Source organism: Nicotiana tabacum, chromosome 15 (genome assembly GCF_000715075.1).
Source record: "Nicotiana tabacum cultivar K326 chromosome 15, ASM71507v2, whole genome shotgun sequence".
In the NCBI taxonomy this organism is placed as follows: domain Eukaryota; kingdom Viridiplantae; phylum Streptophyta; class Magnoliopsida; order Solanales; family Solanaceae; genus Nicotiana; species Nicotiana tabacum.
In genome coordinates this window covers 120,388,896-120,405,726 of record NC_134094.1, presented here as the reverse complement: position 1 = coordinate 120,405,726, position 16,831 = coordinate 120,388,896, and the positions used below count along the sequence as shown (strand labels likewise).

The 16,831-nt window shown below is 36.5% G+C and overlaps 2 protein-coding genes across 2 annotated transcripts; one reads left to right on the top strand and one right to left on the bottom strand.

Annotated features, from left to right (window-relative positions):
- Positions 1-370: 370 nt before the first annotated feature.
- Positions 371-1,886, bottom strand: LOC142169828 (uncharacterized). The gene is made up of 5 exons (XM_075231749.1): positions 1,798-1,886; positions 1,502-1,707; positions 1,043-1,422; positions 737-910; positions 371-496 (listed from the first exon to the last, which is right to left on the bottom strand). The coding sequence occupies exons 1-5, from the start codon at positions 1,884-1,886 to the stop codon at positions 371-373; spliced, it is 975 nt and encodes a 324-aa protein (XP_075087850.1).
- A 10,045-nt stretch (positions 1,887-11,931) lies between these two features.
- LOC107780289 (auxin-induced protein AUX22) lies at positions 11,932-14,158 on the top strand. Its single transcript, XM_016600819.2, has 3 exons — positions 11,932-12,398; positions 12,812-12,905; positions 13,742-14,158. Exons 1-3 carry the CDS (start codon positions 12,056-12,058, stop codon positions 13,839-13,841), a joined length of 537 nt encoding a protein of 178 aa, XP_016456305.1. The 5' UTR covers positions 11,932-12,055; the 3' UTR covers positions 13,842-14,158.
- Positions 14,159-16,831: the final 2,673 nt, after the last annotated feature.

Genomic DNA, 16,831 nt, shown 5'->3' with positions numbered 1-16,831 from the left:
CGTCTTGGTCCTGCTCAACTGTATTTCGTCTTGGTCTTGCTTAACTTGAAAAAATTAGACTCTAGAATCTGCCTCCAAACCTCTAGCCTCTCGTTAACACCACCCCCGTCTCGTCAATTAAGACCATGTCATTAGCAAATAATATACACAATGGAACCTCACCTTTAATGTATCTCGTCAACGCGTCCATCGCCAAGAAAAATAGAAAAGGACTAAGAGCTGATCCCTGGTGTAACCCCATCACAATCGAAAAGTGTCCCGAGTAACCTCCTGTTGTCCTAACCCGAGTCATAACTCCATCATACACGTCTTTAATTATCCTAATGTAGGCTACTGGGACCCCTTTAGCCTCCAAGCATCGCTGGAGAACTCATCTCAGGACTTTGTCATATGCTTTCTCTAGGTCAATGAACACCATGTGCAAGTCCTTCTTCATCTCCATATACCATTTCACGAATCTCCTCACAAGTTGAATGGCTTCCATAGTCAAACGCCCCTGCATAAAACCGAACTGGTTCTCAGAAATAGACACACTGGTCCTCACCCTCACTTTAACCACCCTCTCCCAAACTTTCATCGTATGGATAAGAAACTTAATCCTCCTATAATTATTATAACTTTGGATATCGCCCTTGTTTTTATACAGTGGAATCATCGTACTCCACCTCTATTCATCGGTCATCTTCTTTGTCCTAAAAATGACGTTAAATAGCCTAGAGAGACACTTCGAACCTACCCTATCCACATTCTTCCAAAATTCCACAGGGATTTCATCTAGCCTAGTAGCTCTACCCCTGTGTATCTTACGCATAGCCCCCTCGACCTCTTCTACTCTTATGCGCCTACAGTACCCAAAATTTTGGTGCATCTCGGAGTGCTCTAAGTCGCCCAGCACAATGTCCCTATCACCCTATTCATTCAGGAGTTTATGGAAATATGTTTGCCATCTTCGTCTAATCTGAGCCTCTTCCATCAAAACTCTACCTTCCTCATCTTTGATATACTAAACTTGATCCAGATCACGAGCCTTCCTCTCTCTCACCTTGGCTAGCCTATATAGCTTCGTGTCCCTGCCTTTGCCCCCAAGCTCTTCATACAAACTCCCAAACGCCTCAATTTTAGCCGCAGTAACCGCTAACTTAGCCTCCTTCTTAGCCCTCCTATACTCCTCCCTGTTCATCCTATTCGCCTCCTCGTCCATGCTCTCTATAAGCTTCAAGTACGCCACTTTCTTGGCTTCCACTTTCTCTTGTACCTCCTCACTCCACCAGCAGTCACCTTTGTGGCTGCCAGAGAAACCTTTCGAGACCCCTAACACTTTTCTCGTAGCTACTCTAATACACTCTGCTGTCGTGTCCACATACAGCTCGCGTCCCCACTGCTCCTCCAGGATCCCATATCCAACAACTTCCACCCCAACTCCTGCGCTTTATAATTAGTCAAAGCACCTCCACCTGATCTTGGGTTGACCATACATAGCCCTCTTCTTCCTCTTTCTTACGATCTCTAAGTCCATCACCAATATCAATTTGATTCTTGGCCAAGGAACTCTGGAATGTGACCAAGTGCTCCTCCCTCTTCAGAAAACACGAGTTAGCAATTACCAAATCAAAGGCTTTAGCACAGTCCAACAATAAAGTACCTCCCCTGTTCCTAACTCCAAAGCCAAAGCCGCCATGCACACTATCACAACTCCCAGAGGTCGCCCTAATGTGACCATTGAAATAACCTCATATGAATAACTTCTCAGTGTGTGGAATGCCACGGTACAACTCGACAAGGTCTTTCCAGAAACACCTCTTATTCTCCTCGTCCAAACCCACATGAGGCGCGTAAGCACTAATCACATTTAAAGCAAACCCTCCCACAACTAGCTTAATAGCCATCTAGCCTATCGGTCACCCTCCTAACTTCTACCACTAGCTCCCTAAGTTCCATGTCAACCAAGATACCTACCCCATTCTTATCCCCCCTCCCCGCGTCCTGAGTACCACAATTTAAACCCATTAGCATCTCGAGCCTTTGAACCCACCCATCTAGTCTCTTGGACACAAGCTATATTGATCTTCCTTTTCTAGAGGATTTTTGCTAACTCTATAGACTTTCCCATTAAAGTACCAATGTTTCAGGACCCCACTCTCAGCCTAAAGGTTCCCTTGCCATCTTTGCCCCTGCCCCCCACCTCACCCGAGGACATGACCTTATACTACCATCACCCACCCCAACCACTATAATCTAAGGAAAATTAACAGACAAAGTATTAAATAAAAGGAGGCAGATCTAACACCTACAGACCATTATAAATGCATACATGTAATACAAACAAGCAAGCAAGAATTAAACTAGTGATAACAATAGATATATTTAAAAGAAGGACAACAAAACATAAACTAAGAGTCCAAATTATAGTCTAGAAATCCCTAAACAGTTACTAGCTAGAAATGTATTCAGGAAGAAGTACTAATTAATTGTAGGCAATCAAGAATTAGGCTTACACTATCGCAAACTAACTGGATAACAATAAGGAAGACATAGATATAGATCGAAGAACAAGAGGTACCAACTCTTGATTAGTGCGAAACCTAGGTGAATTTTCGTAAATGTCAATGTCGCGCTGCTGTATTAACCTTAGTCGATTTCCAGCCGCACATATGCTCCGTGTGCCGCCGCTGCCTCCAACCGATTTTGACGTCTGCCGCACGCTCTGATCCATTAGTGAATACCTGTAAAAAAAATAGAAGGAGGAACCAAAGGGGAAAAAAGGAGGAAGAACATAGGTATCATGCCTTTTCCTGTGGGTCTCCGATAGAGACTCAGGTTATATAGCTGCTCACAAGAAAAAGGGGTAAAGACGAGGTACATTGGTCCTGTGGAGAATATAAAAGAAGAGAGGGAGAGAGAGATGGAGAAAGGGAAGGGAGAATCAGGGAGAGTGAAAAGGGGGAAGAGACCACAAGAACCAGAGTGGAGAGAGAAACCGGGAGAGAGAGAGAGAGAGAGAGCAGTGGGGGAGACTAGAGAGAACCAGAGAGAGAGAGAGAGAGAGAGAGAGAGAGAGAGAGAGAGAGAGAGAGAGAGAGAGAGAGAGAGAAGGATAGGGGAGAGGAGAGGACTTACCTGGGTGTTCCGGTGGTAAAGTCGCTGGCAGTCAGGGAGTTCATGAGAGAGAAAGGAGACGTTATAGAGAGAAATCGGGGGGAGAGAGAAGAATCAAGAAATTGAGCTCACTTTTTCAGAAGAGTAACCAATGTCCCTCAAAATTGAGATATAAATTCCAAAGCACAATCATTTGCAAGAATATCGAATCCAAATAAATCAAAAATATGAATATCAAATTCAAAACTTCAAAACTTTTTAATGAAACGACATTGGAAATAATTTTGGCAACAATCTGAATGTTTCTTCATTTTTCAGTGTTGTCTAGTCTTCCAGCAAAAGAACGATGCAATGGGCGATTTTTTTAATAATATAAAGCTGTCGGCAATGGTGAAAAAAGAGAAGATGGAGATTCTAGGCATGGATTCAGGGATTTTGATGTAAAAAAAAAAGGAGAGAAGAGGAGAGGAAAAAAAGAAAGTAATGTAATTGAATCCTTTAATTGAAGGTATTAATAATGGGGTGGAAGCCTTTTAAGGAGTAATGTATACAATTTGTAACAAAAGCCTAAATATTTATTAAGAACTACAAAATATACAAAAAAAAATAGGTAAATAAATTTCTAATATAGTATAAGTAGGTAAAAATCCTTACAAAATAAGCGACTGATTTGGATTCCCATGTAATTCTAGTTGGTCCATTAATCTTTCTGAATTGATCGTTTGAATTTCACCCATTTTAACCTTTAAGAAATACATCACCAACGTGTCAAGTTAGAGGGTGGAGGAATGCGTATGGGTTACCTAAGAAATCAACCAACCAATTATACATAATAATAATTTGGTCATGTGGTGGCGGGACAAACTTTTAATCACGTGTGCCCATATGTAGGATGTTATAAGTATGTTTCATTTCCTTGTCCAACCTCAAGGTAGCATATGATCGGTTGGAGAGTAACACCATTTCTTTAGTTCTTTATCTTGCTTAATCAGAAATTTCAGGGCATATTTATTTTATACTTTTAATTATATAAATAATGGAAATTCTAAGGGTACTATATATACCGTCCGGACGGATTCATGATTTAAAATTTATGAGTTTTTATAGTGACCTGAAATTAATATACAATAAATACTAAATTTATTATCTGTTCATAATCTATATTTGTAAAATAATTATGGAAACGGAAATATGAAAACAGAAATGTAAAAGAAACAGAAATTAATTCGAGCCTATTGAATTTATAGTGTTTTCTTAAGGAACTTAATCCCCTCATAGTACCCGAGGTTTTGGATTATTTTCTCCCAAGATAGAACGGATTATACACTGGTGTGGCGGTACTTCAAACCTAGTGTTTCAACAAACACAAGTGGCGGTAGCAGTCACACTTATTTTGTTTGTTTTGTAAGAAAATAATACAAAAAGGAAGAAGAGATTTCAGAATTTTTCGTAAGGAAAATCAGAGGGAATGACCTAGTATTTATAGCCAACAGGTTGGTTTGAAACGAAGAGGTGCAACTCTTCCAAATGACTGTTCGCATAAAACGGCTATACATAAATGGTTATTTACGCAAAATAAAACGAAAAAATAAAATTGGAAGGAAACTTAAATTACTGTTATAAAAACGGTTGATTTGGATTAAATATTAATGTTTAACAAATAAATTTGGTCCAAAAAATTAGTCAATTAATTAAATTCAAAATCGAGCTGAGCAACGATAACGTCGCGAGGTTTGCCTTCTTCTCAACTCTTTAAGAAATAGAAGAAGTGTAATTATATATATACTCAACAAATGAGCTTTTCTCCTCTAATATGGGACAATATTCCTTTGCAAAAGAAAAAAATTCAAAATTTTTATTTTCCCCTCCATTTCTTATTCACTCTCTTTTCGAACTAAAAAACCCAACATTATTTAGTGTATTTCTTAATATTTACATAGAGTTTTGACAATGGTAGATCCGCCTCACGTTAATCCTTCTTCCCGCACCTTTAGTCCTTAGTTTAAATACAAGTTCTGCTTCGTTATATCCTCACCTTCTTCTCGATTTTTTAAAAAATGCAAAACACGTAATTAATTAATTAGGGCAATGTTTAATTTCAGGGAGAATTCGTGGTGTCAACTCCAAATATAGAGAAGAAAAAATGTTGTGATGAACTGATGATAAGCTGTCATATCCACGCAACTCTAGACAGCTGGTAAATGCTAAGGTTGTTGCAGCTGGTTGCTTCTTTCCTAGTATACCTATCCGCGTCAAAAAAGAAAAAACAAACAATCTTATATATGCGTAAATAATATTCTTCCAAAAAACAGTATGTACGAGAATAGTTGGCACAACATCAATGCCCAGATGTACCAGATCCTTTTACAACTTGGAAGAAAATATATGAGGCAGTAGATTGTTTATAGGACAAGCCTTCTTGACCAATCGAGTCAACATCGTCTTGCTAGTTGCTAGCAAAAAAATGCTGGACATGCTGCAAATTAATAGCTTGTTTGGCCAAACTTTTAAAATTTGTTTATTTTAAGAAGTGTTTTTTTCAAAAATACTTTTGGTAAGAATCAGTTTGTGTTTGACTAATTAATTTAAAAAGTACTTTTGAGCAATAACTAATGTTTGGCCAAACTTTTAAAAAATGCTTCTAAGTGTATTTTTCTCAAAAGTGCTTTTCATAAAAGTGCTTTTAGAGAGGCTACATTTTTCTGTTTCTCAAAAACTGCTTCTGCTTCTTTTCAAAAACACTTTTTTCCTTAGCTTGGCCAAACATCTCAATTTTTGGCCAAAAGCACTTTTGCCAAAAAAAGGGACTTTTGGCCCCAAAAAAAGTTTGGGCAAATAGGCTATAAGTCGGAGGAGTAAAAATAGCACGGGCTAGCCAGTTTTCGGACTGGTCATTGAAAAATAGCCAGTATTTGCAAAGTCATTGAAAAATAGCCACTATTTTGCTGCAACACGGAAAGTTCCAGCATAATATACTGGAGATCGGTGCACCTAAACTTCTAGCATATTATGCTGGACCGGTATATTATACTGGAACTCCAGTATATTATGCTGGAAGTCTAGTATACTTATGCTGGAAGTCTAGTATATTATGCTGGAGTTCTAGTATACTTAGGCTGGAACTCCAGTATAATATCTGAAACTCCAGTATAATATACTGGAGTATTATACTGGAGTTCCAGTACACTTATGCTGGAATTCCAGTATATTATGCTGGAGTATTTTCCGGATTTTGAACAATATTTTCGTTCAAATTTATCTTTACATAAAAATTGATTAAATTTCGATTACTTTTGAAATTGTGACTATTTTTTAGTGACCACTTGTAAATTTGGCTATTTTTGAATTTCTCCCGGAGGATCTTAGGGCCTACCAATTACTAACCTGGAACTTAATAATTTAATTACCAAGGCCACCTCTCCGTGGCTAGGCAAGTTCTAGACATAAGAAAATGTAAGTTGTCTAACTACTTGTCAAAATTTGTATTAGTTCGTCTAAAAGTTAAACTGAACTACTTAAGGGCCAACTAACCAAACTCTCGCATGGGTCGTTTGGTTTGAAGATAAGTTATACTGGGATTAATTATGTCGAGATTTATAGGCGGATCCAAGATATAAATCTTATGGGTTCAACTTTTAAAGTTTTTAGCGTTGAACCCATTATAATTTTAAAGTTATGGGTTCATATCTATTATTTATGCAATTTTAATGATTTGTTACTCATAAATTTTTACTCAGCGTCGGAAGTTATGGGTTCAGTTGAACCCGTCGGCAACACACTACATACGTCCCTGCCGAGATTAGTTATTCTGAGATTAGTTATACTGGAATTAGTTATCCTGATATTATTTCTTATTGACTGTTTGGTATGTTGTATTAATCCTGAGATTGTCAATTTTACTGCTTTATCATGTGATAACTTATCATGGGATTACTATTCTACCCTCTGGCAGATATAAGTTATTCCGGTACTATTTTAAATTTAGGGATAACTTATCCCAAAATTAATAACCAAATAACCAAACAAGGGATAATGCGATACTAAATTTTTATTCCAGAATTATTTTTACTTATCCATCATATTAAACGACCCAATAATGTTATATTCCTACAATCAATGGCGGAAAACCTACTACCTACAATAATTTTTGAAATTACACTAGAATATTCCCTTATGTTAAGAAGAATCAATAATTTTATATATAACACAAAAAAAGTTTCTTGTCACGACTCAAAATCCCAATCTGTCGTGATGGCGCCTATCTCGATACTAGGCAAGCCGAAAATCTCAATAAACCATAATTTCTCTTAAGTTTGAAAATATAATATTTAAATACAGTACGAAATCCCATAAATACTGATACGAACACTCCCAAAAGCCTGGTGTCACTGAGTACATGAGCATCTAATATGAATATAAATCTGAAAAATACGGTCTATAATAGTCTAAAATACAGTAAACAAGGAGATAGGGAAAGAGAGACAAGGTCTCCGAAACACGACAGTTACCTCTGAATCTTCAGAAAATTAACTGTGCGAGAAAATCAATACCTGCTATGTCCAGAAGCACCTGGATCTGCACACGAAGTGTAGGGTATAGTATGAGTACAACCAACTCAGCAAGTAACAATAATAAATAAGGAATTGAAGATAGTGACGAGTTTCACAGTTATAGTTCACTTTCAGTAATTCCAGTAAAGAATAGACATGCTTTCAAATCTAGCAGTTTAAGTCAAATGAATTTTATACAATTCAAGTTCATGTAATCCGGATATAAAATCCTTCAGAGAATTTCACAACAATAAAAGATAGCAACTAAGTGCAATAACAAATGAAAAGTAAGTACAGCCTCTCAGGGCAACAGTCACTCAACTCGTTACAACAGCTCAACCGCTCGGCTCTCAGCCCTCAGCACTCACACTCAATGGGTACCAGCGCTTACTGGGGGTGTACAGACTCCGGAGGTGCTCCTACAGCCCAAGCTCCATAATCCGCAAAGATAACTTACGTGCTGCACGGACAACTCACGTGCTGCACGGACAACTCACATGCTGCATGGCCAACTCACGTGCTATAATATCCTGTACGGCCAACTCACATGCTATAATATCCTTACCTCACCGACAGGCCCTCGGCCTTACTTAGTCCTTAACCTCTCTAGTCGCTCGGGCTCTCAGAAATCACAAAGATCATCCCAAACAAAGATAAGATAGTGTATCAACAAATATCAAGAAAGACTGAGGTATGACACGTAAGAAAAATCATGACTGATATAAGACAATAATTAGCAAATAATTCAACAAGTACGCGACCTCTGCGAGTTCCAATAGTACTATCACATAGCCTAAGTATGATTTTTAATATGATTTACAGTCAAATTTCTTCAACACATATAGAGCATATAGCTAACAATAAATTATTCAACTATACAGTTTCCACGGGACGGATCAAGTCACAATCCCCTCGGTGCACGCCCACTCGCCTGTCACCTAGCATGTGCATCACCTCCAAAATATTTGCATGACACAAAATTCTGAGGTTTCATACCCTCAAGATCAAATTTAAAACTGTTACTTACTTCAAACTGTGTAATTCTTTATTCCGCTACGCCCTTGCCACAAGAATTGGTCTCCGAAAGCCTCGTATCTAGCCATTATTAATTCGATTCAGTCAATACCAATTATTGTAATTAATTCTATAAGGAAATACTAATTTTTTCAATAAAATTTGAAATTAACTCAAAACTCGCCCGTGGGCCTCACGTCTCAGAACCCGACAAAAGTTATAAAATATGAACGTCCATCCAACCACAAGTCCAACACACCAAATTTCGACATCAACTCGACCCTCAAATCTTCAATTAAAGTCTTTGAAGATTTCTACCATCTTCAACCCAATCTTTACCCATTTGAACTCAATAATCCTTCCATAAACCTTATTGGTATGTGTATGTATAAACAATACTCTAACACCAAAGAATCATACTTTTAATTACCCATCTTTACTCCAAACTCGAAATTGAAGAATTGGGGAAAGAAATTCTTACCTCTTTGAATCCCTAGCAAGATCCTTGTGAAATCTTCAACCCTTGAATAAGAATTGATGGATAAATGACTAAATCTTCACTTTCTCTTTCTAAAATGCTCTCACCTCTCTCTAAAATGTCAGATTTTTGGCTCAAAAATGAGCTTCAAGGGCTATAAATCGAAGTTGGGTCGGGTCAAAAATTAGAAAGAATGAAAGCTCCGACACAGTTATGCGATCGCATAACACATATGCGGTCCGCATAACGGCCGCATAATTTGGCCTCCAAAATTGGGCGTGACTGACCCGGTCTGCGGTCATTATGCGGCCCGCATACCTGTTCTACGGTTGCATAATGCACCGCAGAACAAGTCCGCGGTCGCATAATGCACCGTAGAACAGGTCTGCGGTCGCATAGTGCACCGCAGATTTTTTTCAAATCTTGCCCCTCTCCTGATCCACTCTGCGACCATTATGCGGTCCGCAGAGTGATTCTGCGACCGCATGGTGGTCGCAGAAATGACCCTTTTTCCGGCAAAAAATTTTCTTTACACATCGGTGCATTGTTCAACCCAAAAAATCCGAACCGCGGCGAGTTTGCGAGCCGCGAGAAATTTCTATAACCTTTGTACTAATTGATATACCTCGGCACCACAAAACCTTAATTTCCTTAGCAAAAATTCTCCGGGGTCGTTACACATAAGTCAATATCTGGCCAACCTTTTCAACTTAAATTCTAAACCTTTGAACTAAATGTTCCAAATCATTCCAAAACCTCACCGGACCCGAACCAATTACCCCGGCAAGCTCAATAATAACCGTAAATCACACTTTGAGCAGTAAATGAAGGAACGAGATTGCAATAGTCAAAACGAACGGCTGAATCGTTATATTTATTTTGCCTTATTTGACCGTGTAATTTTTCGGCGTAGAAGATTGTTCAATTGAACCTTCTCCCTTTAGCTCCGCTCTGGTAAAAATATTAAGCAAAACCAATGATGGCGAAAAGAGTTTCAGGATTAGAGCATATTATATTGATACGTAATTATGCAAATAATGTGTATCAGAACGCGGTATTCTGAATTAACTAGCACTTATTTTTCTTTGCATGCGTATCTTTCCATATCATGCCAATTGCCAACAGCTTGTACATTGCATATTACTCGGTACGTTCACTAATTTGGTATGTCAAAAATATTAATTACAACATGAACTAGTTCTTAACTGCTTAAACTTAAAGATTCGATTTTAAATGCTAGCATGTGAAAGAATAAACTTAATGGTGATACCACAAATCCCCGTAAATTTGTTAGTTAAAGGGAGTTAAATGCTTCTAGTTTTAAAAAAGAAAAGTTGAAAATTAGAGGAGTCATATCATCTACAAGATACGTGCACATGGAAGGAAGAATGTCTAATTTTGCTGAAGTTGTTTAATGATTCCCATAAATTATAATTGCCAAATAATACACTGCTTAACAACAATTATAAAGATTCTGTCTCTCAAAAATCGACTGATGATTTCCAACGGTATTAAATCAAAATGATATTCCTAGGAATACTTATACTTTTTGATTTCGCAAATTGTCGCAGTTTCTCAGTAGTCGGAATTAGTAGATCCGTTGAAATTTTGCAATCTATGCAGAAATCAATGTATATTACATAAGTATTATAACTGTATACTCTCTCCGTTTCAATTTATGTGAACTCATTTGATTGGGCACAGAGTTTAGGAAAAGAGAAAAGACTTTTGAACTTGTAGTGTAAAATGAGGCACATATATTTTGTGTGGCTATAAATCATTGCATAAAGGTAAATTGTTTCCAAATAAGGAAAGAAGACATTCTTTTTGGCACGGAGTAAAAAGAAAATATGTTCACATAAATTGAAAAGGAGGGAATATTAAAATGGATATGTCAACTTGACGAGGATATGCGAGTGCAGTTTGGCTCTTAAATCAATTATCCATTTGACACAAGAACATAATGATTTTGTGACTAAAACATACCAAAGGGATAGTTCAATGTTGATAAATAACTCTATTCGAATATATAGCATAGGAATACTTTTTTAAACGTAACTTTGAAAGTACGTGCATCCGCAACTCTAAGCCTGGTTAAAATCCAATGTTATAAGAAAAAAGAATTCAATAGGCATCTAAATATCCATTTTCATAAATGGATAAGAGATTAGCGAAAGTATGACCATATCTCTGCTTCCCCTCTATTTGAGAAAGATATCTCAGGTATTAGACTATCAGGTCTTCACATAATAGGTTGAAAAAACTCCTAATTAGGAAGAAACTAACTATTTGTGCGCCAAACGAGATTATATATGATGCAAGTTAGCAGATACTTACAAAACTATTTTTTACTCTACAATATGATGATTTTGACCCTCCACTTCTAGAAAAAGAGGCCGTTAAAGGAAATAACCAAATATTAAAATTTCATGAGTATCATCTACGCCTATGTTAGTCCACTTAAAAATTAAAATAATAGCACTACGTATATGATGTATCCCACCACATAAGTCCTTGTGTATATATGAAATACAAATGGAAACCCTACAATCAGGAAGATCACATGGCATGTTTTCTTGTTAACAACATCAAACGGTCACAATTAAATTCCAAAAAATTATCTAAAATCAAAAACCTTAGGATTACTCCAATAGAAAATTCGGAAGTTGCCGAGCTTTATTAGGGTTATAGGTAACATATTGTTCCCCACCATTGTATCTCATGTGACCGACCATTAAGCTTACTTGACCTGGCATTGCTCCTTATATGTCTTCTCTTCTTTACATAATTCTATAAAAAACTACGTACAAACCTACTCATCAAACAACAAGTTTCACTCTTCAAAATCTTTCTTTTATATATTAATCAATCAACTACACCTCAACCGAAAGAAGATTACGTACGTATAACACAAGAAATGGCAACTGAATTCGAAATTACGGAGCTAAGATTAGGGCTTCCAGGGGAAAAACCTAGCTCATTTGGGAAGAAAAGGGCGTTTTTTGAAATCGACGACGATAGCAAAAGCAGCAACAACGATAACACAAAGTGTCAAAACAAAAACCAAGTTGTAGGGTGGCCGCCGGTTTGTGCTTATAGGAGGAAGAATAGCTTTAATGGACGTGAATCGTCCTCTAAAATGTACGTCAAAGTTAGTATGGATGGAGCCCCGTTTCTTCGAAAACTTGATTTGAACACTCACAAAGGATATTCTGAACTTGTCATGGCTCTTGAGAAGCTCTTTGATTGTTATGGAATTGGTAAGTGCTCTCTCAATTAATCCTTCATTTTTCTAAGTACTATAGTTTGCTTTTCATATTTTGCGGTAATTTTGGCATAACTGGTAAAGTTGCTGCCATGTGACCAGGTGGTCACGGTTTCGAGCCGTGAAAACAGCTTCTTGCAGAAATGCAGAGTAAGACTGCGTACAATAGACCATTGTGGTCCGGCCCTTCCCCGGATCCCGCGCATAGCGGAAGCTTAGTGCAACGGACTATACCCTTTATGAGATTTGCCATGCAAAAAATTGTTAATATCTAAATTCATACAAAATAAATTAATTTGATCCTTGTAATCTGAATAACTTTACCACATAATATGAAATGGAAGGAGTACTAGAAAAAAAGTTTAGAAATAAAGAAGACAGAATAATAAGATGCCAAATTTTTGACAGGCAAAGCGTTGGAGGATGCAGAGAGTTCAGAGTACGTACCAATATATGAGGACAAAGATGGGGACTGGATGCTTGTGGGCGATGTTCCCTGGGAGTAAGTTCACTTCTCTACCTCTCTTCATAATCATAACTTTGAGCGGTGTCATATAAATTGAAATAGATGGAGTAATATTTAGTTTAAATTCATTATCTGTCTTTTATTTTTTTATATCGATCTTATAAGAAATATATGATTTGCTAGCTCTATTTTTTCGAATACATATTTGTCTAAATCATCGTTTATTTGTCCTTGAACATCTAAATTAATTAGCACTTATAATGAAATAGTAATGATAGATTTGATACAAAACCATAAATGACTTCTAAATTAGATAAAGAGAAAAGAACTTGAAAAAAACAAAATGCCCACAAGGAGAATACCAGATTGAGCTAAACATTATCACAATTAAAGCTTTTTGGACCACGTTGTTTTAGACAACTGGATTATCTTGAAGTGAAAGACTAGTTTCCCACACTGTCTTTACACTCTGTAACTACTAGCTAAGTTTATTGGAACGAATTTACAATTTTAAGTCGAAATTTAAGCCGATAAATGTGAAGCATCACGATATCAATATTACCTTTTGACAATGTGTGTGAATTACTTTATAAAAACTAAATTTCTTTCAAAGAATTATTTAATTATATGTATAGTTTAAGTTGAGAGCAGTAAGAGGGAAATGTACCAGCTACCCCCGATGTTGCATTTGCCCTTGCCTTGAATTATTTCTTACTTGTATAAGAAAAACAAAAATAAGCCTTTAAACTAATTTCTTCTTCCTTTTCTATTTTCCTTTTTTTTTTGGATAAAAAAATCCTCATATTTTCGCGTTTAATTGGTGGGACAAAATAAGCAGAAGAACTAATGAATTTAACTCTTATGATTTGCAGAATGTTTACTGAGTCATGTAAAAGGCTAAGAATTAAGAAGAAATCGGATGCAAATGTGTTAGGACTTCGAGCTAAGAACTTCCTCAAAGGGAGTGTATAAAGAGAAATGAAAAGCATATGCCCAATTGCAAGTCCAAATTATGTTTGTAATTTTTTTGCCTAAGATCTTGGCATAAGATGTAACTGTAATTTCAGGTGTATAATTAGGATACGCTAGACATGAATGTAATAATTTCATCTAAACTAGGTTTTTTCTAAGATGTCAATCATATTATCGTGTCTAATACGACTATATATGTCCTATGTTTAATTAAGTTATCTGCTAAAATTGTGGCTAGCAGATACTTCATTACGGTTACCCATATCTAAATATTTTCCTAATTTTGTAGTATTTCATTATTATTGCTAATTATTCTTATCTGTTTCTTCATTTGGGCTTAGCATACATGGTATTAATAATAATTATTTGGAGTAGGTCAATTTATTCGATATCATATTATGATAAAGATTATATTCTACCAGTAGTATTAATCTACATTATGTACACAGCACTCATCAGATAAGAAATTAGCATTCTTATCTGCTTTGCAATTAACATTTACGCTCTTCTTTTAGCAGCAATTGTTTCACTGATCAAGCTTATCTTTTTAACTAACCGATAGCTGAGTTGTTATTGTAGAGTTGAACCCAGGCACAAGAAGGGGATGGGGAATTGTATCTTGTTTGATTTTCGATTGTTGAAGAATCTAGTTCTTTCATTTGAATATTTCGGAACGAAGCAATTTTACGCGAAAATCTCATTGTTCAAAATTTCACGGGAGTAAACCACGACTTACCCGTGTAGGATTTTCCTCAAAACTTCACTAATAATAAGATCGGTTTTAGGTTAACTCTATAACAGAAGGGACTATAAACTCTAGTACTTAACCCACACAATCAACTCGATTTTAGTTTACAAACTCTATAACCAAAGGCCCTACAATCAACTCTCGGTTGTAGCTCAAATTTCAAGACCATAAACTCTAAGCCTAGAAAGCAAAATAAATCCCCCAGAATTTGATACTGTTGGGTGTGCGAATAATGTCCCACATTGGTAGCTAAAAGATTGGGAGCCTACATATATAAGGTGTAAGGATCTTTTTATAGTATGAGGTCTTTTGAGAAAAATCGTATGGAGTTTGCCCAAAGTGGATAATATCACACCATATTAAGAGTATCTACGGACTGTTTTAGTCCAACAAATAACCTTCAAATACACGTCTCAAAAGCAAAATAGATTACAATTTAAGATCAATGAATCAAGACTCAACAACTAAAGAACTTAACAACATTGTCTTAAAGGATCATGTTCTTCAGTTGTGCTGCAATTTAATTTTTGCTCCAACAACTAAAATTAATATTCTGGTTAAGAAAAAAAAATCCCAATAAGACTTAGGAAGTTTCCTTAAATATCTCCAACTTCACAATCCCTTTTCCTTTCATGCAAGTGTAACAATTAATGAATCCTTGTTGACCACAAATTTCCTCCCGCTGATATGATACTTGTAGTCTACGAAATAAATCCTTTAAGCAATGCTAATTGCATTAGGAATTAGTTTTCAGCTCCTGAACAACGGACTCATCTTCAAGAGATCTAGTGGCATGCATGTTTGCCTTTTGAAGATCATTATTCCTGGAGATTCCAAAATATTTTAGTCTGACTACTGATAAAGGTTTATAGTTATGCATCATACACTCCAGGGGGTTTTACTTTTGAAAGATTCTAAAGGTGCGTAATAATTTTGAATAATATTGAGATACTGAGTTATAGGAGTAATGACATTATAGTAAGCATCTGTCATTATTCAAAACTTTTGCACTATACAAACGGTCCTTCCCGAGACCTTGCATGAACGCGAGATGCTTTTTGCACCGGGCTGTCCTGAATGGCAAGCGCCGCTTGCATTTTAAACGAGAAGTTGCGCTGCTTAAAGCCCTTCAATTCAATTATTAAGAAGAATAAATATGTGACTCTGTTGCCAATGACTAGCTTCCCAGAGAACCAGCTAATACTAAATGTACCACCAAAAAATCACGAAACCATTCCACTATTTACGAGTTGTTTCAAACCTTTTCTAAGCCTTTCTGAAGCGCGCAACTCGACAGTCCTCTTTGATCAACCCACCCAACGAGATCCTAACATAACCTGGACAACCACTGGAACTTCCAGGGATTAGGACTACGCCGTACGTACCTCTTTGCTAGCCAGGGTTAAGAAACTAGCCAAAGACGTGCAAGTAAAATTGAAGGAGTCAATAAGCAATGAAACGTGATTGTGAAAACCAAAGAAATTTCATCACAAAACTAATTCAACTTTAATGTTTTTTTACCAATCCTATATTATTTCACAGCATTTCTCACAATAGAATTTCAAACTATTTACTCCAACCATCTTAAGTGCATGGGCAGAAGAGAATAAGTTGACTATGTGGTTTCCTTCTATGCAAACATGTTGTCGACCATCATACATGAAATACCTGCAAAAGACTAACAACATGTATATAAGAATGTATCATCCAGGATGAGTAGCAAAAGGACAACCAAAATCTACTGAACAAGGCTATGGGAAAAAGAAAATAACAGAAAATTCTCGATAGAATATTTTAAAATTCCAAAGTAAGAATAAAGACTCAAAAGCAATGTGTATCCGTTAGACTTGCAAAGCCAGCTTCCAGCCTTATTTTCCATTTATTAACTGAGAATTGATAGCAAAAATTAGCTAATAAACACTTTTAGAGATCCTCAAGTTATTGCAAAGAGAAATAGTTGACAACTAGAATCCGAAAATAAATCCCTACTAAGTTGCTCGGACACGGGTGCGGGTATCCAACACGGGTGTGGATCTAGAGGTCGGATCTTTCGAGATGTAAATTCTAAGATTCGGGGATACAGATCCTAGTACGGATACGGTTGCGGAGATCCGGCTAAAAATAATTCAAAAAAATAAAAATATAAATACCTCTAAATTATGAAATTTTTTGTGGAATACTTACGTAGTAGCTTGTAAAGTGAGGATTTATTTTTATTCTCAAGATGTAGATAAGTAATGTA